This window comes from Ranitomeya imitator, chromosome 4 (assembly GCF_032444005.1).
Source record: "Ranitomeya imitator isolate aRanImi1 chromosome 4, aRanImi1.pri, whole genome shotgun sequence".
Classification (NCBI taxonomy): Eukaryota; Metazoa; Chordata; class Amphibia; order Anura; family Dendrobatidae; genus Ranitomeya; species Ranitomeya imitator.
This window is the reverse complement of record NC_091285.1, coordinates 642740187-642766168: the sequence shown is the minus strand read 5'-3', so window position 1 is coordinate 642766168 and position 25982 is coordinate 642740187. Positions and strand designations below refer to the sequence as shown.

The 25982-nt window shown below is 44.6% G+C and overlaps 1 protein-coding gene across 1 annotated transcript; it reads right to left on the bottom strand.

Annotated features, from left to right (window-relative positions):
* Nucleotides 1-2256: 2256 nt before the first annotated feature.
* On the bottom strand, nucleotides 2257-25890 carry LOC138677064 (zinc finger protein 567-like). The gene is made up of 10 exons (XM_069766897.1): nucleotides 25640-25890; nucleotides 20438-21105; nucleotides 15916-15986; nucleotides 15059-15185; nucleotides 12508-12576; nucleotides 9868-10035; nucleotides 7310-7513; nucleotides 5868-6044; nucleotides 3901-4104; nucleotides 2257-3641 (listed from the first exon to the last, which is right to left on the bottom strand). Exons 2-10 carry the CDS (start codon nucleotides 21084-21086, stop codon nucleotides 2398-2400), a joined length of 2913 nt encoding a protein of 970 aa, XP_069622998.1. The 5' UTR covers nucleotides 21087-21105; nucleotides 25640-25890; the 3' UTR covers nucleotides 2257-2397.
* Between the last annotated feature and the right edge of the window lie 92 nt (nucleotides 25891-25982).

The following is a 25982-nucleotide window of genomic DNA, read 5'->3' as shown; positions in this document are numbered from 1 at the left end:
TTAGTAGTTGGTACTTTTGATCTTACACTATTATGTAACCGAAAGTGTCGACTCTTGTGTAGTGAGGGCGGCGCCATCATGCATCCATTGTCAAACTGCAAATTAAAGGGGTTGTCCGGGTATAGATGTCTGATAACCAATCTGAATGATTGGCGGACGTCAAAGATCCGACACCCCTCACCGGATCTGCTATTTTTATGCCTCTAAACACTTGTTGAGCGCAGCTTTGTTGAAAGCATAGCGGCATCTGCACCACAGCTTCTACACAAAAGAACAGGAGCCGTCCCACAGTGCCCAGCAGCGGCAGCTACACTATGAACAAAAAATCCAGCCACCGCCGGAGCAAAAAGAAAAAGCTGATCGCTGGGGGGGGTTTGGGCGGGGATGATGAAGCCCCATTGATCTGCTGTTAATAGCCTATCCTTTAGATACTTAATACCCATGCCTTGAAAACCCCTTTAAGAGGAGGAAACCCATTATAGAAAAAAAACAGGCATCTACTGAGCATGTGAGACGTGCCATGGAAAAAAAAACGTGCTTGTGAGCATGTGCAGATCTGCTGCACATGTAGGTAGTGATATTTATTTTACTCACTTGTCTAGCCCCATGAATCAAGCAGCACTTTACAGACAAAATCACTGCCCCCATTGGGGCTCACAATCTAGATTCCCTATCAGTATTGTCTTTGAAGTATCTGAGTAGACCGGAGAACGAGGAGGAAACCCACATACACACGGGGTGAACATACAAACTCCTTATAGATGTTGCCCTTGGTGGGATTTTAACCCAGGACCCCAGCGCTGCAAAGCAACAGTGCTAACCACTGAGCCACCGTGCTCCTGGTATAGGTTACTTCCAGGACACAGCAGCGGAGATTCCTACTGCACATGCTCAGAGGCTCCTGTCCTGTTAACATTTTGGTTTCTGTCACTGTAACAAGATGGTGGTGATTTTAATGTATTGTAGTGACTACCTCCCGACAAAATAATGTTAATTGCTAATTAAAGATAATTTGAGATTTATTCTTAAATTACATTTTCTGTAATTATTCCTGGAGAAACCAATTATATTGACAAGCAAAAGGGTAAAAATTCGGGATAATCGAATAGCTTTGGATAAGAATAGCTGCATCGGTAACCTGGAGCGCTCCCGACAATCAGCTGTTCGGCTCCGCAGCTGCATGTGTCGCGGCAATGTAAAAGTCACACAGCACATGCATGGAGAGCCCGTTTGTTGGGTTCGACACATGCAGCTGCGGCACTGAACAGCTGATTATCGAAAGCGCTCCAGGTATCCGAGGCAGCTATTCTGTAAGCGCTATAGCGAATCGGATAAGCACCTATTCAATCATCCCTAGTAACAATGTTTTGAACTTTTGGCTTTCAGGCTCCATACCTCACCATACACTACTGCACTAATGTGAGACCACCATCATTTTATAGACATTGGCTATCTAATACATAAATTTGACTTGCAACTATTTAACATATGATTAGTTATGCAGATTCCTGTCATGTTCCTGCATTGTTACTGTTTTACTCTTAAAAAAAAAAAAATCTAAAATTTTAGGTTTTATTATTTTGTAAATCCCTCTTTGGATTTCGTCACTGCTCGAATCCTTCTGGGCTGCTCTGATCAGATTCAAGCATGTCTTGACCGAAATCTGATCCCAGGTTTCTTCTACATGTTCCCAACACTGGTCGACTCACTTGGGTATGTATCCAGCGTTTTCTTCAACTCTATCCATAAGTGTTTGATTAGGTTGAGGTCTAGGGACTGTGAGGGCCAATCCAGCACCTCTACTTGCTTGTCCTTGAACCATTTCTTCACCAACCTCGATGTATGCTTCAGGTCGTCGTCCTGCTGGAACGCTACGTCATCCTTTTCGTACTCGTAGAACTCGAGTGTAGAAAGTAACTGTTCTTGTAGGATACTCGCATATAGCTCAGCATTGAGACCACCATTGATCCTGGTCAAGTAGCCACATAACCTAATAACACACTGAGTGATTAGAAAATGTGAGAACAGATTGTAATTTGTAGTATTCAGGAAAAAAAAGATTTTTCCACCATCAGGAGCAAAACAGTAACATTGCAGGGAAATGACAAGAATCTGCAGAACTAATCATGTGCTAAATAGTTGCAAGTCAAATTTCTGTATGAGATATCCAAGATGATGGTCTGTAAAATGATGGTTGTTTCACATTAGTGCAGTAGTGGATGGTGAGAGATGGAGCCTGAAAGTCAAAAGTTCAAAACATTGTTACCCTTTTGCTCATCAGTGTAAGTTAACAGAGTACGCTTTCCTTTCCCTTATTTTAGCCCACTCCATTAAAAGTTGTTAGGAGTGTATTTAGGTTTGGGAAAGGTTTTTTTTCATTTATATTTAAGCAATGTGTTATTTTTTGTGCGTCCTCTCATGTTTGACAAGCACGGAGCTGTATGTGAAGCTCTTCCCACACTCTCCGCACGTGTATGGCCTCACTCCTGTGTGAGTCCGCTGGTGTTTTACAAGGGATGACGCTTGTGTAAAACACTTCCCACAGTCAGAACATGAAAATGGCTTTTGTCCAGTATGAGTTCTCTCGTGATTCACAAGGGCCGAGGTCTGAGAAAAGCTTTTCCCACAGTTTTTGCATGTATACGGCTTTTCACCAGTATGAATACGGACATGCTTCACCAGAGCGGAGCTGTGAGAGAACGTTTTCCCACAGTCTCTACAAGGATACGGCCGCTCTCCTGTGTGAGTTCTCAGATGGTTGGCCAAGGCAGACTTGTCCATAAATGATTTTGGGCACTGACTGCAGGCAAAAGGTTTTTCCCCAGAGTGTGTTCTCAGGTGTTTTAGCAGACCAGAACTTTCTGTGAAGCTTTTCTCACATTCACTGCAAGCATAAGGCCCCTGTCCTGTGTGAATCCGCTGATGACGCACAAGATGGGACCTCCGGATAAAGCATTTTTCACAACTAGAGCAAGAATATGGTTTCTCCCCTGTGTGAGTTCTCAAGTGAGTGAGAAGATTGGAGCTCTGAGCAAACCTTTTACCACATTTGCTGCACACGTACGGCCGCTCACCCGTGTGTGATCGCTGGTGTCTTACAAGGTGCAACTTACATATAAACCTCTTCTCACATTCGCTGCAGGCATATGGCTTCTCTCCGGTGTGCGTCCTTCTATGTATGACAAGCTGGGAACTATCAATGAAAGTTTTTCCGCATTTTCCACAGGAATAAGGTCTCTCGCCTGCATGGATTCTCTGGTGTCTTAATAGATGTGAACTACGGTTGAAGCATTTTCCACAGTCCATGCATTTGTAAGATCTCTCAGTGAGGTGGGATTTACGCTCAGCCATCACTTCAGACTTGGTGGCACCTGACCCAACCCACGCCGTGCCTTCAGACTGGTCACCAATTGGCTGAACTAAAGATTTATTACCATTATTGATGCTTTGGTCTACCAGGTCTTGTCTTGTAGCAACTTCTGAATGACAGACTGGCTGCTCGATGCCATTGCACTTCTGCACTTGTGACATACGTTCCTGTTCGCCCAATACAGAAATTCCCACTTCCCAATCTGTGGTGGACACATCGGTCTCATCAGAAAAATACTCACTCTCCCTTTTCACTGTGATGGATTGCTGATCTGCAACAGAAGAAAAAACAAAAGATTTACATGTGACCTTTGCTGCATTTGCACCATGGTTAGTAGAAACCCAATCAACCAGGGTAGCAGTTTCATTTAGGCATTGACAACTTTCCTATGATAGGTGACGAAGGAAGAAACTCCAACCCGAAAGCAGTAAGTGGGGCCAAGTGTGGGATTACAGTTTTAATTTAAGGTATCCTGACCTGACCTCAGAGGCAGACAGGCCACCATGTGTCTGAACAAAAAAATCTATTACCATTATTGAAACCTTGATCTACCAGCTCTTGTCTTGTAGAGTTTCCGGAACGAGAGACCGGCTTCTTTTCTCCATTGCACATTTCCACTGGTAACGTAAGTTCCTGTTTGACACACATAGAACTTTCCCCTGTCCAATATCTGGAGGACACATCAGTCTCAGAAAAATACTCTGGCTCCTCTTTGACTGTGATGGAGTGTGCAGCTGAAAGAGAAATACAAAAAGATTTGTACGTGACCCTTAGGCCAGAATCTAAAAGATGCCATGTGCACAAAGCCTTAGGATATGTTCACACTGAGTTTTTTTTTTTAGGCGTTCAAAAACCATAAATTTTCAATCAGAAACTGCTTCAGGAAACTTTATTTTGGGAGGTTTTGGAGAAGTTTTTCTTTTTTTTTTTTTTTTTTTTTATAACTAAAGAAAGTACAAAGTAAAGTCAAAATGAAAAAGTTATAATTGGACAGTGCTTAGTTTAGATAATTTTCCATCAGGAGCTACTCCAAAGAATTGACATGCACTTTCTTTTCACCACCAGGCGTTTTTTCAAACTCTCTTCCGGGAAAAGAAGTTTAAAAAAAAACCTCATCATATGAACGGCAAATTGGATTTCCTATAGAAATGATTTGGAAGAGTTTTTGGGGAGGACTGTGAGAAGTTTCTGTTCCAAAAGCTCCTGAATATACTCAGTGTGAACATAGCATATTGTATGTACGCAAAGATGGGGAGAAGTCTACCAGCATCAGGCCAAGGTGGGATTCTGATGTAGATGGACTGGAACGCGTCGACGCGTTAAAAAGGTCCAATCCAAGGTGGAGTTGTGGGAAGAGGAATTGTATGCATAAAGTGCACTGTCTATCTATAATAGAGGAGCATAAAAACAACATCAACTAAGAACAGTTCGGTAAGGCTACGTTCACATTTGCGTTGTTGGGCGCAGCGTCGTCGACGCATACCGACGCATGCGTCATGCGCCCCTATCTTTAACATGGGGGGCGCATGGACATGCGCCGGTATGCGTTGTACTGCGTTTTACGACGCATGCGTCATATAGACGCACAAGACAGGGCGCAGAGGACGCTACTTGTAGCGTTTTCCCTGCGCCAAATTTCCTGATCTGTAGGGTCTTATGACAACGCATGCGTCGCAAAACGCTACGCTGTGTATTTGCATTGTTGGTTGCGTCGCCGACGCTGCGCCCAACAACGCAAATGTGAACGTAGCCTAAGGGGGACATATATACCCTACATGGGAAAAAACACTTGAGGTTGGACCCATTAGCTGCCCTGACATCCATTTTACATTGCGTTCCCCATATGACAATTTTGCGTCGTGCCGTTCCTCTGGTATTCCTGTACGACAACTGGGTGTTACCATTTCCCTACAAGGCCTGATAGTAATAGCACTGATCGGACAGTGTCAGACTGTGTAGGAACGCCTGACCCCAATTGTTGACACCTGGCTGACAAACCTCTAGTAGGAGGAACAGAGGATCGGCACAAGGCAGAGGTGTATGAAAAGATCGATGGGGAAAAAACGAAAACAAGATGTGGGAAAGCTTAGAGGGTTCAGAGAGACTACAGATCCATTCCTCTAGTTCCGGGATACAAACTAGAATGTGATTATGATTATTAAATGCTTAAAATTCTTTGTTTGGAAGGCAAATTCTGTCATTTGGAGACTCACAATCTGTTTTCCATTTCGAAAAAAAAAAAGGATGGAAAGTACTACTGATGCACTATGTGGCATGTTTGGACCCTCATGCATTAGCAGAATGAGGGTCTCCTGACTCGATTAGAGCACTTTGATGAAGAAAAGAGGAGTTGGGAAAAGTGGCCATGTATGAGCGCGCCTATCTCCGTGGTAGCTTTATGGCAGAGGGCGAGTTGTATGACGAGTAGAAGTCTTCTATATCGGATATTAATTGTGGAGTATAAATACTAGGTCACATAAAAAAATTGCTTTATTACCATTATGAAAACTGTGGTCTACCAGGTTTTGCCTTTTAGAATTATCCAAGCGACAGACAAGGCCACTGCAATTTTGCGATGGTACCAAAAGTTCCTGTTCACAGCACACAGAACTTTCCGCCGTCCAATATCTTGTGGACACATTGGTGTCTGAATAATACTCAGGTTCCTCTTTCACTGCAAATGTGGAATAAAAAAAATAAATAAATAAAAAAAAAAAATCACACATGACCTTTGTTGCATGTATACCATGATCAGTCGAGATCTAAACAACTGCGGCCAGTGTGAACATGCGCCTACATGCTGCACGCACACTAACATATTCCAGTCCATCGCCTTAGGTTTTTGTTTCAGATTTTATGCGCTCTGTGCTAATAAGGTTATGGCCTGCCGTTTCCTTGAGCTGGACATTACATTCATATAGTTCCCCATGGCTGGGGGTCCATTAGCCAGGGTATCACTTGACATATGGTGGGGTTTTAATACTAGAAGTTAGGACTATCCCGAGTAGGGTCGCTGTGACATGGTGGGATGGCTTTTACGTTTTTGTTAACTTCGCACCCTATGTTATTTTCATGCACTATTGCTATTCATTTACTGCAGAGTATTTGCTTGTTTTTGTTTTTTATCGTAGGTTTTGTCTATCTTATATATTAAAGGTACCTTCACACATAATGATATTGTTAACGATATCGTTGCTATTTGTGACGTAGCAACGATATCGTTAATGAAATCGTTATGTGTGACAGCGACCAACGATCAGGCCCCTGCTGGGAGATCGTTGGTCGCTGAATAAAGTCCAGAACTTTATTTCGTCGCTGGACTCCCTGGAGACATCGCTGGATCGGCGTGTGTGACACCGATCCAGCGATGTCTTCACTGGTAACCAGGGTAAACATCGGGTAACTAAGCGCAGGGCCGCGCTTAGTAACCCGATGTTTACCCTGGTTACCATGCTAAAAGTAAAAAAAAACAAACACTACATACTTACCTACCGCTGTCTGTCCTCCAGCGCTGCGCTCTGCTCTCCTCCTGTACTGTCTGTGAGCCGGAAAGCAGAGCGGTGACGTCACCGCTCTGCTTTCCGGCTCCCAGACAGTACAGGAGGAGAGCAGAGAAGCAGAGCGCAGCGCTGGAGGACAGACGGCTGTAGGTAAGTATGTACTGTTTTTTTTTTTTTTTTTTACTTTTAGCATGGTAACCAGGGTAAACATCGGGTTACTAAGCGCGGCCCTGCGCTTAGTTACCCGATGTTTACCCTGGTTACCGGCATCGTTGGTCGCTGGAGAGCGGTCTGTGTGACAGCTCTCCAGCGACCAAACAGCGACGCTGCAGCGATTCGGATCGTTGTCGGTATCGCTGCAGCGTCGCTAAATGTGAAGGGGCCTTAATTGTGGAGTATAAATAATAAGTACACAGTACATAAAAAATAGCTTATTTACCGTTATAAATACTTTGGTCTACCAGGTCTTGCCTGGTAAAGTCTTCTGCAGGATAGACCGGCTGCTCAACTCCATTGCAATTTTGTGATTGCACCAAAAGTTTCTGCTCGCGACCCATAAAACTTTCCGCCGTCCAATATCTCGTGGACACATCGGTCTCTGAAAAATACTCCGGTTCCTCTTTCACTGCACAGGGTCGCACATCTACAAAAGGTGAATAAAAAAATCATAGGTGACCTTTGCATGTAACACCCCAATGAGTAAAGAGCTAACCATCCATGGTGGGATTATCATGGAGGCCTAAGAGCAGAGTACATGCTTTTCCTATAAGGGGCTTTAACTCTAAAGAAGAGTAATGGCGGTATATTCTGAAAAAAATGGAAATTAATGTTTAAGTTAGGGGTTTCATAGACAGACTGGCCACTGAGAACTAATCACCATTTTTCGAGTTGGAAAGTACTCCTTATATTTCCCATCAGATCTAAGGGGATCGAAATACGGGTAGAATTCTCCATTTTGATGAGACTTTATACAACTACATATCTTAGAAAAGCGATTAGGAAATTATGCCATATACTGTATGTAAGACGCGAGTGAGAGAAACAGATTAATTTCCAAAAGGAGTAATAGGTTGAGAGGAATTATTTCTTCTTCTGTAAAGTGGGCCCAGATATCGGGACGGGGTGGGATATATAACAATATATACTGCTCAAACAAATAAACGGAACACTTTAACACCACAATGTAACTCCAAGTTAACCACACTTCTGTGACATCAACCTGTCCAGTTATGAAGCAACACAGATTGTGAATCAATTTCTCCTGTTTTTGTGCAAATGGCACAGACAACAGGTAAAAATGATAGGCAATTAGCAAGACAACCCCTATAAAGGAGCGGTTCTGCAGGGGGTGACCACAGACCAATTATCTGTTCTCATCCTTTTTAGTTGTTCTTTTGGTCACTTTTGCATTTTGGCATTGGTCTCACCCCCAGAGGTACTGTACAGTAGAATGAGGCAGTGTCTACAACCCACACAAGTGGCTCAGGTAGTGCAGCTCATCCAGGATGGCACATCAATGCGAGCTGTGGCAAGCAGGTTTGCTGTGTCTGTCAGCAGTGTCCAGAGCATGGAGCAGATACCAGAAGACAGGCCAGTACACCAGGAGACGTGGAGGGGGCCGTAGGAGGGCAACAACCCAGCAGCAGGACTGCAATCTTTGTGCAAGAAGAAGGCCAGAGCCCTGCAAAATGGACCTCCAGCAGGTCACTAACATTTCCTTGTCTTGATGAATTTCCACTGAAGTTGGATCAGCCTGTAATTTGATTTTGAGTATCATTCCAAGTCCAGACCTCCGTGGGATATTAATTCTGATTTACATTGATCATTTTTACGTTTTTACTGTTCTCAACGCATTCCACTATGTAATGAATAAGGATTTGCCATTGGAATATTTCATTCAGTGATATCTAGGAGGTGGTATTTTAGTGTTCCCTTTATTTTTTGAGCAGGTTGTATTTGCTACTAAATTGTTTTCATAAACAAGACGCTCCCTTATTCACAGTGATTAACAATTTAAAGGGAATCTGTCAGCAGGGTTTTGCTACCCAATCTGAGAGCAGCATGATTTAGGGAATAAGACCTGGATTACAGCGATGTGTTACTTACTTGGCTGATTGCTGCATTTTTGATAATCTCCTGATGATAAAATAGTGAGTATCACTACAGGACTAGTAACCCGGCTACTATGCAGTTCTCCATATTCACGAGCTCTGTATAACCTCGCCCCCACCAATGATTTGACAGCTTTCTTTGTACACACTACATAGGCAGAAATCTGCCACTCAGGGATAGGGGCGTGGTTGGACTACCTGGCAGCAGATTTACTAGTCCTCTAGTGATAATCTCCTGTAGACAAAACAGTGGTTTTATAAAAACTACTACAAGCAGCCAAGTAAGTAATACATGACTGGAATCAGGGTCTCAATCCCATGCTGCTCTCAGATGGGGTAGCAAAAACCTGTTAGCAGATTCCCTTTAAGAGTTAAAGGAGGTTTTCCACTACAATGATATTAATGAGCTACCCATATCAGACTGGTTGGGGTCCAACACCAAGCACCCCCCCTCGATCAGCAGGTATTATCTTCAACAGCGCCATTACCGGAGCTAATAACAGATGGTGTGGGGGTGGCAGGTGTTGGACCCCCACCGACCTGAGGATAGGCAATTGATATCATATGACTGGACATCCCTTTAAATGTATGCCAATTGGGCAAGCTTCTCCAGATGTACAGATAATTGGAGTAACTGGACTGGAATAAGACAAGAGGTTTGGTGGTCTTGTAGGCAACATGTATAACATACTACATACATTTTTTTTATTATGATTACTATTATTCCTTCTTCTCTCCCAAAGAAAAGTGTTGGGGCGTTGGTGATATAGATAGAATGGGTATATGTTTTGTAATTTATATATATTTATTGTGAAATATGTGCAATCAAATAAAAAATAAAATAAATGAATGGATGGATGAAATAAAATAAAAAAAAACATATTACCATTATATAAACTTCGATCTACCAGATCTTGCCCTGTAGTGGCTTCAAGTGTATGTGACAGACGTCCCGATTTGCTGCCCACAGAACTCTCCGATGTCCAATATCCAGTGGACGCTTCAGTCTCTGAATGATACTCCGGCTCCTCTTTCACGCTGACGGACTGCACATCTGCAACCGTAAAACAAGATTCATACACGACCTTAGTTTTCTGTAGGCCAAAATCCAGCCAATCATGGTGGGATCTTCGTGTAGGCAAAGGAGGTCTACAAGCCAAGTGCAATTTTTCTAGAATTTGTGATGAGAGAATGGGCTCCAACCAAGTAGCACAGGGTTAAATACAATTTGTAAAAGGTGAGAGAACTGGGAAAGGTTGGGTCCTAGCTCCTCGTATACACCTGGTGTACAGAACCACCTTAAAAGTAGGCTCTATTTCCAATTCTATATATTAAGTCAAAGTTGACACAAGCCATGACGTGTTTGCCAAGAGTTTATTTTTGTTACGATGGGTTAATGTATGGAGAGGGTGTCTAAGCTTTAACAAATGCACTCCTTACAATCTCTAAGGCCAAGTGCAGACAAGGTGAATATTTTTCCACAAATCTGCAAGTGTTAAAGGTAGATTTTGTCAAGGATTTCACCATAGAATGGTAGAGTTGGAAGGGACCTCCAGGGTCATCGTGTCCAACCCCCCTGCTCAATGCAGGAGTCACTAAATCATCCCAGACAGATCTCTGTCCAGCCTCTGTTTGAAGACTTCCATTGAAGGAGAACTCACCACCTCTCGTGGCAGCCTGTTCCACTCATTGATCACCCTCACTGTCAGAAAAACGTTTTCTAATATCTAATCTGTATCTTCTCCCTTTCAGTTTCATTCCTTCTCGTGTTTCCATGTGCAAAGGAGAATAAGGACGATCCCTCTACACTGTGACAATCCCATACCCATTGGTGATCAACCTTGCACAGCTTACTAACTCTCCTACACATGAGGACGGGAATACTCTGGACCTGATACTCTCCTGGCTCTGCTCAGTCCATGATTTTTTTTTATTTTTTAAATCAGATACATTTTTATTAATTAACAAAATACAAAACATCAGACAAAGTCAATTTGTCAAAAGTGAACAAGTACAGATATTACAAAATATCATCCATTATAAGTTTATGCTTAAAATATACAACTCTGCCCTTTACCTCTCCAAACAAACCTACTTCAACAACCTCAGCACTATCCAATAACCCTAAACGACTATTCGACACTTTTCATTCTTTACTTAATGCAAGAGAACGGGCCCCCAACACCGACCTCAGTGATGACGATCTGGCCAATTATTTTAAAGAAAAAATTGACCATATCCGACAGGACATTTTCTCCCAATCCTCTAACGCTATGCATGCTCCTCTGATCGTTCTCCCTCTTAGGCTACTTTCACATTTCCGTCTGCAGTCCCGGGCAGGAAAGAGACAGAGAGTGAGATTTCCTGCCGCGCATGCGCAGACGGCAAAACAGGATGCAACGCACAGAAAAACGTTCCCTTGAACATTTTTTCCGGACGACGGGCAGCCAAAATCCGACGCAACCAGTGCACAACGGACGCAACGTGTGGCCATACGTCGCGATCCGTCGGCAATACAAGTCTATGGGAAAAAAACGCATCCTGCGGGCAAATTTGCAGGATGCGCTTTTTTCCCAAAACGATGCATTGTGACGGATACAAAACAACGTAAGTGTCAAAGTAGCCTTACTAAACGCTCTCCTCTCAAATCGTATTCCTTTCCAACCGCTACACCGATGCCTCTACCCTGTGTCAGTCATTCCACTGGTTACCCATCCGCTACAGAATCCAATAACAGAATCCAATATAAACGTATCACTCTCACTCACAAAGCGCTCCACGGTTCTGCACCTCCCTACAGCTCCTCTCTTGTCTCAGTCTACCACCCTTCCCTGTGCCCGCCGTTCTGCTAATGACCTAAGACTAACATCCACAATAATCTGATCCTCCCACCCCCCCATCTCCAAGGCTTCTCACGTGCTGCGCCAATTCTTTGGAATGCACTACCCAGGACAGTTCAATTAATCCCCAATATCCACAGTTTTATGCGTGGCCTAAAACCACATTTCTTTAGATTGGCCTACCGCCTCACCTCACTTACCTAATTACCTTTGTTTTGCCCACACAAAATTTTCTTCTGAATCAGGACCCTTTTAGCATCTTTTCAGATGCCCAGAACTGGACACAATAAGGATACCTTACTAAATTAATATGCACCCAATTTTGAGCGTAAATATGACAAGGTAAAAGGTAAACTGAAGGTGCGTAACACGACTGGAGAAACCCTGAGAATGTGACGGCATTTCTAGGTTTGCTTAACCCAACTAATGTGAATGGAGAAAAATTGGAGACAGGCCAGACATGGACCAGCTTTTATCATGGGTCACCAAGGAGCTGTCTCATGAGTTTTTCAGCTTTGGAGAACATGACTTTAGGAATTGAGACTATTTGCAAATGGCAAACACAAGGAACTGTAGGGGAGGGAGTGGAAATAATGATGGAGAGCATGCTACAAAGACAAAAAACAAGTGAGGTCAATGAATATAGAAGACACAGATGTCAGATTTCCTTTCTCTTCTATTCTCACCTGCTGTATGGTAATGGTCTTGAAATTCTTCAATTATGGAGATGATTTCAGGTTTTTCAAAGATAAATCCTGTGGAAGTGAATGGGATAAAATATTATGTCAACAGTTACCATTGAGCTTCTCATGAAGTTCAGAGGATTCAGTGACTTAAAGGAAACCTGTGCTGGTCCAATGGGCGTTGCTGATCTTGCTCAACACCACCTTTATCCCCACAATCGCACGGCAACCCGAGTTCCACACCTGCGCTGGGGTACTTCACTTTGTCCTGCTGAGTAAGAGAAAAGTCCAGGAGAGGGCAAAAAAGCGCCAACGACACGCATGCGCATTACAGGTCTTTCTCTGCCCTCAGCAAAGACCAGTGACGCCAGTCGGACTGGACCGCGATGGGGGTTGACCACTTACCATATTTTTCAGACTATAAGACGCACTTTTTCCCCAAAAGATTTGGGAGGAAAATGGGAGGTGTGTCTTGTAGTCCGAGCGCAGGCTTACCAGGGGGGTTGCGGCAGTGGTGTGCCAGTGTAACCGGAGGCAGTGGTGTAGCAGCGGAAACAGCGGCGGCAGAGGTGTGGCGATGCTGAGGCTCGGTGTCGGCGGTGCGGAGTACATCGTTGGTTTCCCTGCGGACATCTTCCTCAAGCCGTGGGCCACCTGAGGCGGTGCTTGCGCAGATTGAGATCTCGGCAGCCCTCGGCTTCAGGAAAATGGCAGCCAGAGGCCGCGAGTGTGCAGATTGAGATCTCGGCGGCCATTTTCCTACAGCCGAGGGCTGCCGAGATCTCAATCTGCGCACGTGCAGCCTCAGGAAGATGGCTGCCGAGAAAACGGTGACGCACTCGGCTCTGCTCGCCGTGGACACCGGGCCACGGCTTCACCACATTTCTGCCGCTATCCTGGGGAAGGGACCCTGCTCCATGCTCTGCCTCACCGCCGACACCGAACCGGCAGCATCGCACCCCGGGACTGCAGCATTGCCCCACTTCTGCCGCCGGCTTCCCAAGGAAAGGACCCTGCCTCCTGTGACCCCGCTCTACCAATGCCAACCCTCAGGCAATAAGACGCACCCCCATCTTATAAAAATCTTTTTTTACTGCTATTTTCCACCCGAAAATTTGGGGTGCGTCTTATGGTCCTGTGCGTCTTATAGTGCGAAAAATACGTTATATAAAAGTGGTGGCCTTAGTTTACATTGGGAAAACTCAGGGATGGGTTCCCCTTAACCCCGAATATTCCTGATCTTATCTTTGGAGTTTGGGAAATGGACCTTACACGTTGGTCTCGAAATTTAACCTGTTCCATGCCAACCGGTTGTCCATTTTTGTGTTAGCGTTTTTTTTTTTTGTCTCCCCTTCTTCCAAGAGCCATAACTTTTTTATGTGGACAAAAAAGTCATGATGCGGCCAGTACAAGATGGCGAAAAGTGCTCCTTAGGGTGCATTCAGACATCTGTTTAGATCAGCCCGCAATGAACAGACTGGCTGGTGGATCTCTCGACTGGAGCATGGCAGCGCCATATATTTCTATGAAGCTGTTATGCTGGAGTCGGGAGATGCGCCGGCCAGTCCATTCATCGCGGTCTGATCTTGGACCGAATTATACAGATGTATGAAGGTACTCTTAAAAGAAGAGATAATTGCCCTTTACAAGCCAGGAATAGGATACAAAAAGATATAAGGCAGTGAATGTTCCTACAAATACCGCTGGGAGCAGAGTTCACAATTTGCTGATAACCTGGGGCGGCTTTGCTTCCTCTGGATCTGGAAACCTACAGCTTATGGAGGGCAAAATGGATTCAATCAAGAATCAGGAAATCATAGAAGAAAACGTGATGTCTTCTGTGAGGAACCTGAAGCTTGGACGTCACTGGACCATTCAATAGGACAACGATTCCAAGCATATCTCAAACCTACACCAAGACTTGGTTTTAGAAGTCCTGGAAAAGTCTTTGGTGGGACATAAAGGCAGATACAGCTGCAAACCCAAGAATAATAGTGACCTGGAGACCATTGTCCACGAGGAATGGGCTAAGAATCCTCAGGAACACAGCCAGAAGCTGGTGTTTAGCTACACATCACATTTGCAGCAGGTCATAACAGTCAGAGGGGCGCTACTAAGTACTAAAGATGCTTGTCGTGACTGCAGTAGGCAGTAAAAGTGCCATTTTGTGGTAAATTTGGAGAAACCACTTGTTATAATAGTTGTGTAATTTATATTTTAATTAACCAAGGAAACAAGAACAAGAAGCAGAAAGTTTGTGGATTTTGCTAATGAACCACAGTTGCAACTGGGCTTAAATCTTTTTGATTGGAGCTGTAAGTAGTAGAAGCCGAGGTATAATTTAGGGTCTTCAGGGATGAAAAGGATGAACCTCACGTTTCTCCTTGTATAAAGTTTTAGCTACTACCTCCATATCTCTAGTTATCAGATCAGTATCACCCGTCACAAACAGATCTCAGACTGACCACAAGGCTTGATATGTGTAAGGGGGAAAGTGGAGGGTTAAGTGCCCATAGCAGCCATAAAAGTTCTCCTTTTGACCATAGTGTCTTACCAAGAGAAAAAAGGGTATAGTAATTCTCCAACATGACATCCATGTACATCAGCTTATCCACCATTCCCAAGCTCTCCCACTCCTCTGCCGAGAAGTACACCGCCACATCATCAAACCTGACCTCAACCTAAAATATAAAGAAACAAGGACGACTATTAAAGGAGCAATAACTCATAGGGGATCGGTCACCAGATTTCACAATACAATATCAGAATGGCTGTGTAATGTATTTTTAAAAGTTAAACTAAATCTCTGCCCACCAAACCTGATTGGCAGCTCCTCAGTGTCCCTCCTCCCTGCTGGAGCGGATGAGATCTCACACTGCTCAGTACAAGCTGCAGCTATCAGTTAGGCTGGGAGAGAGGCGTTTGAATAGCTGCCAGCTAGGCAAGCGGAGACTGAAAATCTATGTCAGAATGAGTTCAAGTGTATTCAAAGTAAGTACACCAGCCTTGTCAGGTCTATTTAATAATGTATATTGTGTGTATTGAGAAATCTGATGAAAGATTTGCCTTAAAAGATCCAGATGCAAATATTAATGGCTAGGATGACCCATCTATGAACGTCATATGCCTTGACACAACATATAACGCCGGCACTATAATTTAAAGGGAGGGGGGGTTGTATGAAGTGGGCAACTCTGGTGCATTAGCCCCTTAGATGGTATGAATGAATAACGAGGGGTCTCAAAGTCTAGGGCAAGAATAGATTTAATTTTTTTAGCCCTGAAGAGGTCCCCAGAATACGACGACTATAGGGGGCCATCCTAATAACCTAATCGGTTACCAAGAAGAACATCTGCTGTATGATGGTCACCTATTATGTGGGCAGAGGCAGCAGTCGTCACAGCATCTTACCTCTCGGAGCATAGAATCCATATGTAGCTTCAGCTTAGACATCAGTCCCATAGATAATGCAGCCGCGGCATCTAGAAAAAGCCATAAAAGCATCAAAAGCCATACTACCAAGCTGAGTGACAATATGGCCGTCACTACAGATCCCACCAGTAATGCCAGATTCTTGCCCAACAGGTCCTTCAAGATAAGCAGACGAGGTATCTGTAGAACCTTAAAATGAAAGATCACCTTTCAACATTTTTAGCTTTATAATTCTGAGTTTATTAATTTCTTTTGAGCTTTGTATTTTTAATACAAGGCTCAAAGTCCCTCCCCCCATTGTGCTACCCTGCAGCCACCACTAGAGGGCGCTTTGGAGCTTACAACATGCAGCTACACATTGGATTCTAGAATAAAACAGCTCCCTCTAGTGGTGGTTGCAGGTTGGAAGAATGTTAAAGGGGTTGTAACAATAGTGGTTGCAGAGGTTGGAGTCGTATCCAGGCAGTTAATCTTGTGAGGGCCCAAAGTGTCCCTATGGTGAGAAGACCCTACCCCGCACCATAGGTGGGAACTGCCGGCTGTGATACACAACAGGCACCTTGATAGAACAGCAAATGTCTGGAGATAAATCCAATAGCTGCAATCTAATATAATAAATGCCACAGACAATATCCAACAGTGGCATTTAACCCCTTAACGCCATGATCCTGATATGCCTTTTGAAGACAGTCATTAAGGGGCCTTATTCCTTAGCTCTGTTTTTTCACAGACGACAGCTGTCACCCTGCGGAATCAGTCCCCACTGGTTTTGGATCTTACCGTGCTGATTAACCCCTTAGATGATTCTGTCAATCCCAACAGCAGCATCTAAATGGTTAAAAGACAGACCGTCATTGGAGGTGCCGATAGTTGCCATTGTACCCCAAAATCATATGACGATCTCCGGGTGCGGTGGCCTCTTAGATCCTGCTATACGCAGAGTCTAACAGGATCTGTCAGTGAAGAACTGATAGGTCTCAGGCACTGGAGAACGTGAGCACTGCAGTGTATGAGACCAGTGATCAATGAAAAAAATATTCATTCATTCAAGGGTTAAATCCTAGCTCTGCAGGCTCTGATTAGTGCACCTAGGCTGGCTCTGGGGGAAGATGACCAGAGTGGATTTGTATTGGAGCCCAAAAGAGAGAGAGACAAGCCGAAATCTTTCTCTGAGAAGAGACTACACAGGCCGTGAGCACCAAACTACAAGTATATCTGGTTGCTATGGACAATAATGGTTTTATTTGACCGGATTAGGACTAACTCGGCTGTATATGAGCAGTTAGGTTATGTGCACACGATGCGGATTTGCTGCAGATTATGGTTTTTGCTTTGTACTCTGCAACCAGTGAAAAATAAACGTCAATTTGTTTTGATACAAAAATTCAGTTCCTGTTTGAACTCTACCTACTGACTACACGAGAGTGTGAATCCCTACAATTGGTGGAGAATGCGGGCATGACGTCCCAGAGAGCACAGTCGATTGCAGTGTAAAGATTGAATGTCCTGGGTAAATGCAGCTATAACACTGAGAACACAGTGAAAGCATGGACGAGCTTCTTAAGCAATCAGTCCAGGTGCACCAGTAGGACGGCGCTTACAAACCATGTGAGTCATTGTATGACAATGAGAATGGGAATGGGGGTGAACTATTTCATGGCCAAAATTATTATTATTATTCATTTTTATAGCGCCATTTATTCCAAAATTAACATATGCTCATACTGTGGTTCCATGTCCTACCAAGTGGGATTGGTCAAGGACTTGTTGAATGCTATTGTTATCGGTCAAGATTTTCCTTTTTAATCTGGGACTTATGGGCTAAAGCTCTTATCACACAGTAATTCAGTAAGCAGCCAGGAGTCGGCTATGGTAACAAAGGCACATTATGTAAATTGTGAATTTCCGTTCACTGTACTGGATAGAAAGGAGGATGAGGAAGCATCCCCTGAAGCCAATGTCCCTGCCCTAGAGGAGTCCCAGGACAACTATGGGCCAACCCAGCTCAGGCCTCAACAGTAACAGGGTATTCTGGAAAATGTAAGTGTTAAATGGGGTTCCCCAGGAGATGGAAGCCGATAATTGGTTACTGCAACGGGACAAGCGTAATGATCGCTTGGGTAGTGGAACCAAAGTAAACAGATGATAGAGTGCCTCCTCAAAGCCCAAGAGGAAAAATCCAGGGGGTATAATCGGTTGGCTCATGTGAGACAATTTAGGCCTGGGGATCGGGTACTTGTAGTAGTGCTGTCACGCTGTGACAGTCTTCCGTAAGGTAGGGGGGCCTCAAACTGTCTTTGGAACTGGGACCCTAACTATCCCTTCCCAGGGGGTACACTTGAAGGTAGAGAGGCCAGAGTTTCCAACCTTACTATGATCCTGTTAAACCCAGATATGTCCCTTCCCCATGAGGCATGGGAGAGAAATGTCAGGTAAACAAAACACAAAGACAAAACAGGGATAACAGAAAACCTCTATCATACAAAAGCACTAACCAACAATAGGGAGGAAGATAGGGACTGGGAGGAACAAACTAAATGGGAACAGGAACCAGGAAATAAACACACATGTACTACAGCAAAACACAGATCACTACTACAACAACTCTGCTCCAACCACAGGAAGACAAATCTTTCACCGGCAGGGACAACAAGGTCTGGACAGTTTTTATAGGAAGAGGTAATGACCAAATCAGAAGCAGCTGAAATGGAGCTGCATGTTTCTGACCAGCAAGAAATGGTTGTTAACCTCTTCAGCACCAGAGGAAACTAAATACATTTAATATGGGACACAAATCACACCATCTCGAAAGAAGACCTGCGAGTCATTACCCAACTTGACCATCTAACTCCAGGTCTTCCAGGGGTCAAAACACCCACCCTCGTGACAAGTGCCCACAGGGAAGAGCAAGTTGCTTACCCAGTGGCAGGGGCCCTATAGGGTGGTGGAAAAGGTGAGAAACGTCCACTATAAAGTACACCGACCGGGAAAAGAAAGGCCTTTCCCATATATTATGGCAACCTACTAAACCCTGGAAGGGTAGGGTCCCGCTTGAAACCTCTTACTTGTTGGCCCGGTCAGAAGCGGGTGTCAAAGTGGCAGAATATTTGCTCCCTTTCAAAAATCTGAATGACTGAAATTTGGTACCCAATAATAGGGGCTAGTTCTTGGAAGTAGTAGGTCACCCGCGTGTCAAAGCATGAGCCTCATGTTCGGGTCAACTTAAAGTCATGTAGATTCTATGTGTTGGCAGATAGTGCCCAGTCTCTGGCTTGTCCCAAGGGTTAAATCCCAGCCCTACTGGCTCTGATTAGTGCCCTTGGCTGGCTCTGCATATAACCAGGCTAGGTGTTCATCTCAGGCAGTCAGCTGGGGAGGCTGTGCAGAGTGAACTGTATTGTAGCTGAAGAGCGGCACAAGCCGAAATTTCTCTCTTAGAAGAGACTGCATTGGCCATGTACACCAAACTGCAAGAATAACTTGTTGCTACGGACAAGAACTGTTGTGTGTGACCGGATTGGGACTGGCTCAGCCGTGTACAAGTAGCCAGGATCTGTGTTGTTTAGTTAGCACATGGACAAGGCTAGGGATTTAGCTTTATAGTTGTTGTTTGGTATTGTGCAACCAGGAAAAAATAAATGTCGCATTGTTTTGATACCTAACTCTACCTAATGCCTGAAAGCTAAACTATACAGAGCACACAAAATCACAAAATGCTGTTTTGCTGCTAAAAACGCTACTTGTGTAAAAACAAAAATCAACAAAAAGAAAAAAAAAGCACATCCGCACGTATACACGCACATGTATAAACAGTATTGGACAGGGTGCCAAGGGCCCACCAGTAACATTGACTTTGGGAGGCCCACTTTTCAAATATTACACTTCCCTCGTACCCAAACTCTAGATTCCTTCAGTTGGAGGACCTTCGGTGACATCGCGGTTACAGGGACCCTAACAAAGTGGGAGCTCTGAGAAATTACCCTGTCATCCCTCCCCTAAAGCCAGCCTTCACTGTAACTAGGGCTTTCTTTTGGATTAGGTCTAATATTTGAAGCATGCTCCAAAAATCCTGTAAAATCATACTAGGGCGTATTTTCGAGGTAGGTCTAATTTTCGGGCAAACACGGTAATTGAAAAAGTACTTGGCTTTTAAATGGATATGGAAAAAAGATTTGCAGGACCCTGGTCAAGCGGCCACGTCAGTAGTCCATGGTTGCTAAATCAGAGCCATATAAAATGCCTCTTACCTACTGGTATCCCAGGCTCCAATTTTTGTTCTTGAAGGTCTGGGGTGACTTCATCGTTGACGTATGATTCAGTCATGACATTGAGCTTGGCCAACTAATCAAAACTGGAGCAGGGCATGCTGCAATGGAGCATGAGGAGGTTCACAAAGCTCTAGCGATCATGGACCACTGGCGTGGCCACTGCCTGCAAATCCTTTTTCACATAACTCCTTGCAAACGTTGCCAGAAAAGTAATTGAATATGTTGATACGCACCGGATGAGGGCGGTCTGTCCAGATCGTCAGATCCCACCGCTTGCTTGTCTTTAAAAACAAGAGTGGAATTCGATAGCGTGTGAGCTGTCTGGGTTTCAATGTTGCTAAATCCAATTTTTCTGAGTTCCACATCCTTCAGCGTCTCTTCCGCGGCATATAGTCTTTCATTAGTGAAGCAGGTGGGATAGACCTGAAGAAGGTCCTCTTCCATTTTTATTCTATTGATAATTATGGTGGTTGATGGTTCTATCAAAGAATGGTGGAGGCTCTGGTTTTCTGCATCTATTTGTTTCTTTTTTCTTCTCACACGTTTTTTCTTCAAATTTTCTTCTATGATATTTTCTCCTTCTTTGACATTTGAAAAAATAGAAGGAACAGCATCAAAACTCAAAGATTTGCCATGATGGTTGACATTGATGATGTACGAATCCGGGGTAAAATGGCGGGAGCACAGACGATGTTTGTTCTGTTTGTTCCCTTCCAATATTTTCTGGGCCATAGTATTTAGATCTTTAAAGATCTGTCCGGTCTGCTGGAGCCATACTGTTATTCTTGAGATATCCTTAGGGAAGGGGTGCAAAATTATCTGCTCACTTTGGCCCTTTCTTCCAGTTTTGCTATTACATTGGTTTACCAAACAGCTAGGCATGATTCTGCCCAAAATTGTCCTGTATGTAAAATTAAAAAATAAAGAAGAGATTTTATTTATATCTATAGACTCCTTAACATTGGAATTGCAACACCAAGGAGGAAAAGTTGTGGAATGCTGGAAATCACAGGATGGATAGACATGTTAATGATATGTAAATGATGAAAAAAATGGAAACAACATTTTCAACACCTGGATTTAGTCAGTCTGGAGTATGAGTGCCACGTGCAGAAATCCCAGCACTTACAGCTTTGGCTGCTATCAATGAGGTTATTAATGGTTGTCTCGGGAATGTTCTGCCGCGCTGAGTACACTTGGGCAAATCATCAAGATCCGCTGCTGGCAGCTCCTGTGTAATTGCCGACAAATGATGTCCCAGATGTTCTCGATGTGAACCAAGTCTGGAAACGCTGCAGGCCATGGTAGCACATTTAAGCCACTCAAGCTCCACACAGTAAAACCAGCAACATGTGATCTGTTGGTGTCGTATTGAAAAAGGGCTCCTGGGTAAATTTGGAAAAATGTCATATCACTGGTTCCATGAAAAAAAAAAATCAATGTAACGCCGAGCTGTTAGTGTACCTCAAATAAGGACTGGAGGTGTCCAGCTACCAAACATTATGCCACCACACACCATAACCTCAGGAATAGGGCTGGAGTGATCATTCTTTGTAAAGGTTTATTCATGGCATTGACCATGTGACCTTCTAACCAATCTCTAGATATCACAAAAGCGGAACTTGTAGCAGACGAGGACAGACTTCCATTCCAGCCACAGGAAGCCATTTAGAGATCACATCAGTAATGCCATGAAGAGGGAAGGTCCAACAGTGCTCATTGATTTGGTGGTAGAACCAGAAGTACAGCCATTTCTCCAAAGTGTCCACATGTTGCTGGTGTTACTGTGTGGAGGTTGAGTGGCCTAAACATGCTACCATGGCCTGCAGCGCCTCCGGACTTGTCTCCCATCGAGCACATCTGGGACGTCATGGGTTGGCAATTACAAAAGGAGCTGCCAGCAGCGGATCTTGATGATTTGTGGGCCCAAGTGCGCATGTGGCAGAACGTTCGTCAGACAACAAATAATAATCTCACTGATAGCAGCCAGTAAGTTTGGGGATTTCTGTCTTAAACTCAATACTGGATAAATGAAGAAGTTTTGAATTTTTTTTTCATCATTTGCACATCAGTAACACATCTATCTAGTTCCATGAGGGGTTAAGTTAATTTACATAATTGGCTGGCTTTTTTGTGGACATCCATAGAGCAGGGTGTGGTCTGGGGCTTAATAGCTGGGCTCCAGAGGCAGTCTTGGTTCAGCAGGACTGGGGAGAGGATCTCCAGAGGTTTGTGTCCTGATGACGGAAGACTGAGTCCAAGGTCCCAAGGAGCCGTGGAGGGGTTGCTAAAGGCTGCTGGTAAAAACCTGATTTGCTGGAGGTGCCACGGTCCTAGACACATAGCGACTCGTTGTCCTAGGTCTTCTGAGCAGATGAATTGTAGCCTAGGCAATTGCTGCTCGTACTATGCTTATCCCCCTTGCAGCGTGGACTATCAGCCCGAAGAGGGGCCGCAGTCATGTCCCGTGACTATAAATGGGGTGTTGGTGTCAGGACTGTTGGACTTAGGGAGTTTGGTGACCCTGAAAAGGGCCACACACCCCCACTATTTGATCCCAGGAAAACACGTGGGCGTCCACTGTATCTACAGGGAGGCCAAGGACTACCCCATCACCAGAGGGTCGATAAAAACGACCCGAGGTACTGAGTCCCATGATGTCGGGGTTGTGAAAGACTTACTACACCACGTGATAATAGGGCGGGACTTCGGCCTGTTTTGGGACTTGTGGGGAAAGGCGGGGATGCTAAGTGACTCAGACAGGAGCCAGCGCAACCCTGATAATTCCTCATCACAGTCGGAGGTGGATGAGTTCCTCTTGTGTGTACTAATGAGGACAAGACGGTGGCCAGTGAGGCTGAGGTTCCTGAACTGGGGGTTTCTGGAGAAAATTTGGGGTCTGCTCAAATGAAGGATCTTACCCTAAAAGGGGCATTCAAAAATGTATCTGTGATAGATAGGGTTGCTCAAGAGCCGGGGGCTGACACCAGGCTCCCACACTTTGACGTCAATGGTGAATTTCTGTATCGGTTGAACACACTGAGGGGAGGGGAGATAGTGGAGCAGCTGTTGGTTTCAGGTCCCTACCGGCGGGCGGACACGGACAATTTTAGACATGGCTCATTCACATGGTTGGGGGGGGGGGGGGACATATGGGGGTAGAAAAAAAATGCAGGAGAGGATAATGCAGAGGTTCTATTGGCCATGGTGTTACCGGGAGATCCTAGATTATTGTAGGTCCTGCCCCACCTGCCAGATAACAGCTCCCTCTACTCACTTCCAAAATCCCCTACTACTGTTACCTGTGACAAAGGTTCCATTTGAAAAAATTGCCATGGACTTGGTGGGTCCTCTAGTTAAGTTTGCAAAAGGGCATCAATACATCTTAGTGGTCATGGATTATGTGACCCGGTATCCTGAAGCAGTACCACTAAGAAACTCTTCAGCCGAGGGTATTGCCCAGAAACTTGTCCATGTTTTTGCCAAGACGGGCCTGCAGAAGGAGATTTTGACAGACCAGGGAACCCCTTTCATGAGCAAGGTTATGAGAGAGTTTTGTAATGTCCTTCAGATTGCCCAGCTGAGAACCTCAGTCTACCATCCGCAGATAGATGGCCTGGTAAAGGGCTTCAATAAGATCTTAAAGGTGATGCTCAAGAAGGTCATTGAGAAGGGCGGTCGAAACTGGGACTACCTGCTTCCATTTCTGCACTTCTCAGTCAGAGAAGTTCTTCAAGCCTCACTCGATTCTCGCCGTTCGAGCTCCTGTATGGTCGACATCCACCAGGGTTCCTGGACATGACCAAGTAAACCTGGGAAGCCGAGGTCATGCCACACCTGAGCGTCATAGAGCATGTCGCCCAGTTACAGGAGAGGATGGCGAAAGTAAGGCCTATTGTGAAGAAGCATCTTCTCCAGGCGTAGGAGGCACAAACAAGGGTGTGTAACCGCTCAGTGAGGCCGTTCTAGCCCGGGGACCACATGCTAGTGCTTATCCCCACGGCGCAGAGCAAGTTCTTAGCCAAGTAGCAAGGCCCATACGAGGTGGTGGAAAAACTGGGAAAGGTGAATTACAAGGTACACCAGCCAGATCGACGAAAGCCGCACCAAATATATCATGTGAACCTGCTCAAGCCATGGCGCGAGTGGGAATTTCTGGAAACCCCTTGCCTAGGAGCCAGTCCCAAAGCCACAGTGGACGATGCCACCATTGCAGAGACTCTAACGCCGGCCCAGAAACAACAGTGTCAGGAACTGCTGCAGCAGAACCGTGACCTGTTCTCGGAGTTACCGGGACATATGAAGGTGGTGAACCATGACGTGATGACAGAACCGCATGGAGGGCCGGGGACACACATGGAAGTACAATGTGAGAAACTCCCGCGTCTCTCGCCTCAATACCCGGCACTGGGACCCATCATTTTTGTAAATTTTTCCATGGAGGAAGCTGTGTAAGGACCTGAGTTTGCACAGTAAGCTATAGTTTTTCATTTTGAAGTATGTAGAACGTTTTAGTTGCTTTTTATTGCATTTTGAGGCCGGTGAGGACTTAGAAATGGTAATTCTGGAGGTATTTTTTTTACTTCTTCTCTGCATTTAAATAATTTTCTATTTTGACGGATTGGACTTTTACAGACGCTTTAATATCAAGTAGGTTTATTTATACGATACTTTCGTGATCACGGGGGAAATTGTAGCATCACAGCAACGCTACATAAACAACAACATTAATTTCTTAATAAAACAAAAGTCACATTTATTATTATATTCTTTTAAATTTTGAACCTGGAAAAGAGGGATGTGGGGGAATTATTATTATTATTATAACGCCATTTATGATTCAGACTCTTCTGTATCTAATATATAATTGCCTAGAATACTACTTCCTGCTAATGTCCGGAGCTAATGTGCGGAACTAATGTCCGGAGCTAATGTCCGGAGCTAATGTCCGGAGCTAATGTGCGGAGCTAATGTCCGGAGCTAATGTCCGGAGCTAATGTCCGGAGCTAATGTCCGGAGCTAATGTGCGGAGCTAATGTCCGGAGCTAATGTCCGGAGCTAATGTCCGGAGCTAATGTCCGGAGATAAGTGACGTCAACAGTGTCCAGTGTCTGATTGGTTGCCGCCTGCTGCGAGCGACCAATCAGAAACGTGCCGTACTGTGACACACTCCGCCCGCCATTTTGGTGTGATTTTTGAATTTTTACCTCACAGCAAGTTACTACTGCGTGGAGGCGGGCCCAGTGACGTTGCTCTTCAAGCTCCTGCCGAATTTCAAGTATATATGGATTCTAGACTCCCGATTCTTTAGAATCGGGCTGCCATCTAGTATATATATATATATATATATATATATATATATATATATAAACATACATGGACCCCAACATCACAGGTGACACAAGTACATGACATCACACAGGCACACACATTACCTGCTTTCCCACTTGCACTTATAATCTTGATTCCTGGGACTTGTAGTCCTTCTACACCAACCGCAACTACAATACCCAGCAAGCACCGCACACCGCAGGTTATTCCTACTGAGTCGAGGTCACCGACACTGAGCCGCCACTGCCAATATTTGTCAGGTTCCTATAAATAAAATCCACATGAATAGGCCAGGATTTTCTCTGGAGGCTCAGTGAGAACTACAACTCCCATATTACATCCTGCTCTAAAAGACACCTGGGAGTTGTAGTCCAGTTGTTCTTCAGCGCGCATACAATCGAGTTAAACAAAAACTACACTTCCTAGAAGGCGTCGGTAAACGGAAGT

What these genes read in the sequence shown, in the direction of transcription:
- LOC138677064 (XM_069766897.1), bottom strand. Translation starts at nt 21,086, where the DNA reads ATGCCTAGCTGTTTGGTAAACCAATGTAATAGCAAAACTGGAAGAAAG. An exon ending in CTATACCCTTTTTTCTCTTG is followed by an intron (nt 12,577 to 15,058) that starts GTAAGACACTAT and finishes TCACTTCCACAG; the next exon opens with GATTTATCTTTGAAAAACCT. An exon ending in AGACCAAAGTATTTATAACG is followed by an intron (nt 6,045 to 7,309) that starts GTAAATAAGCTA and finishes CCACATTTGCAG; the next exon opens with TGAAAGAGGAACCTGAGTAT.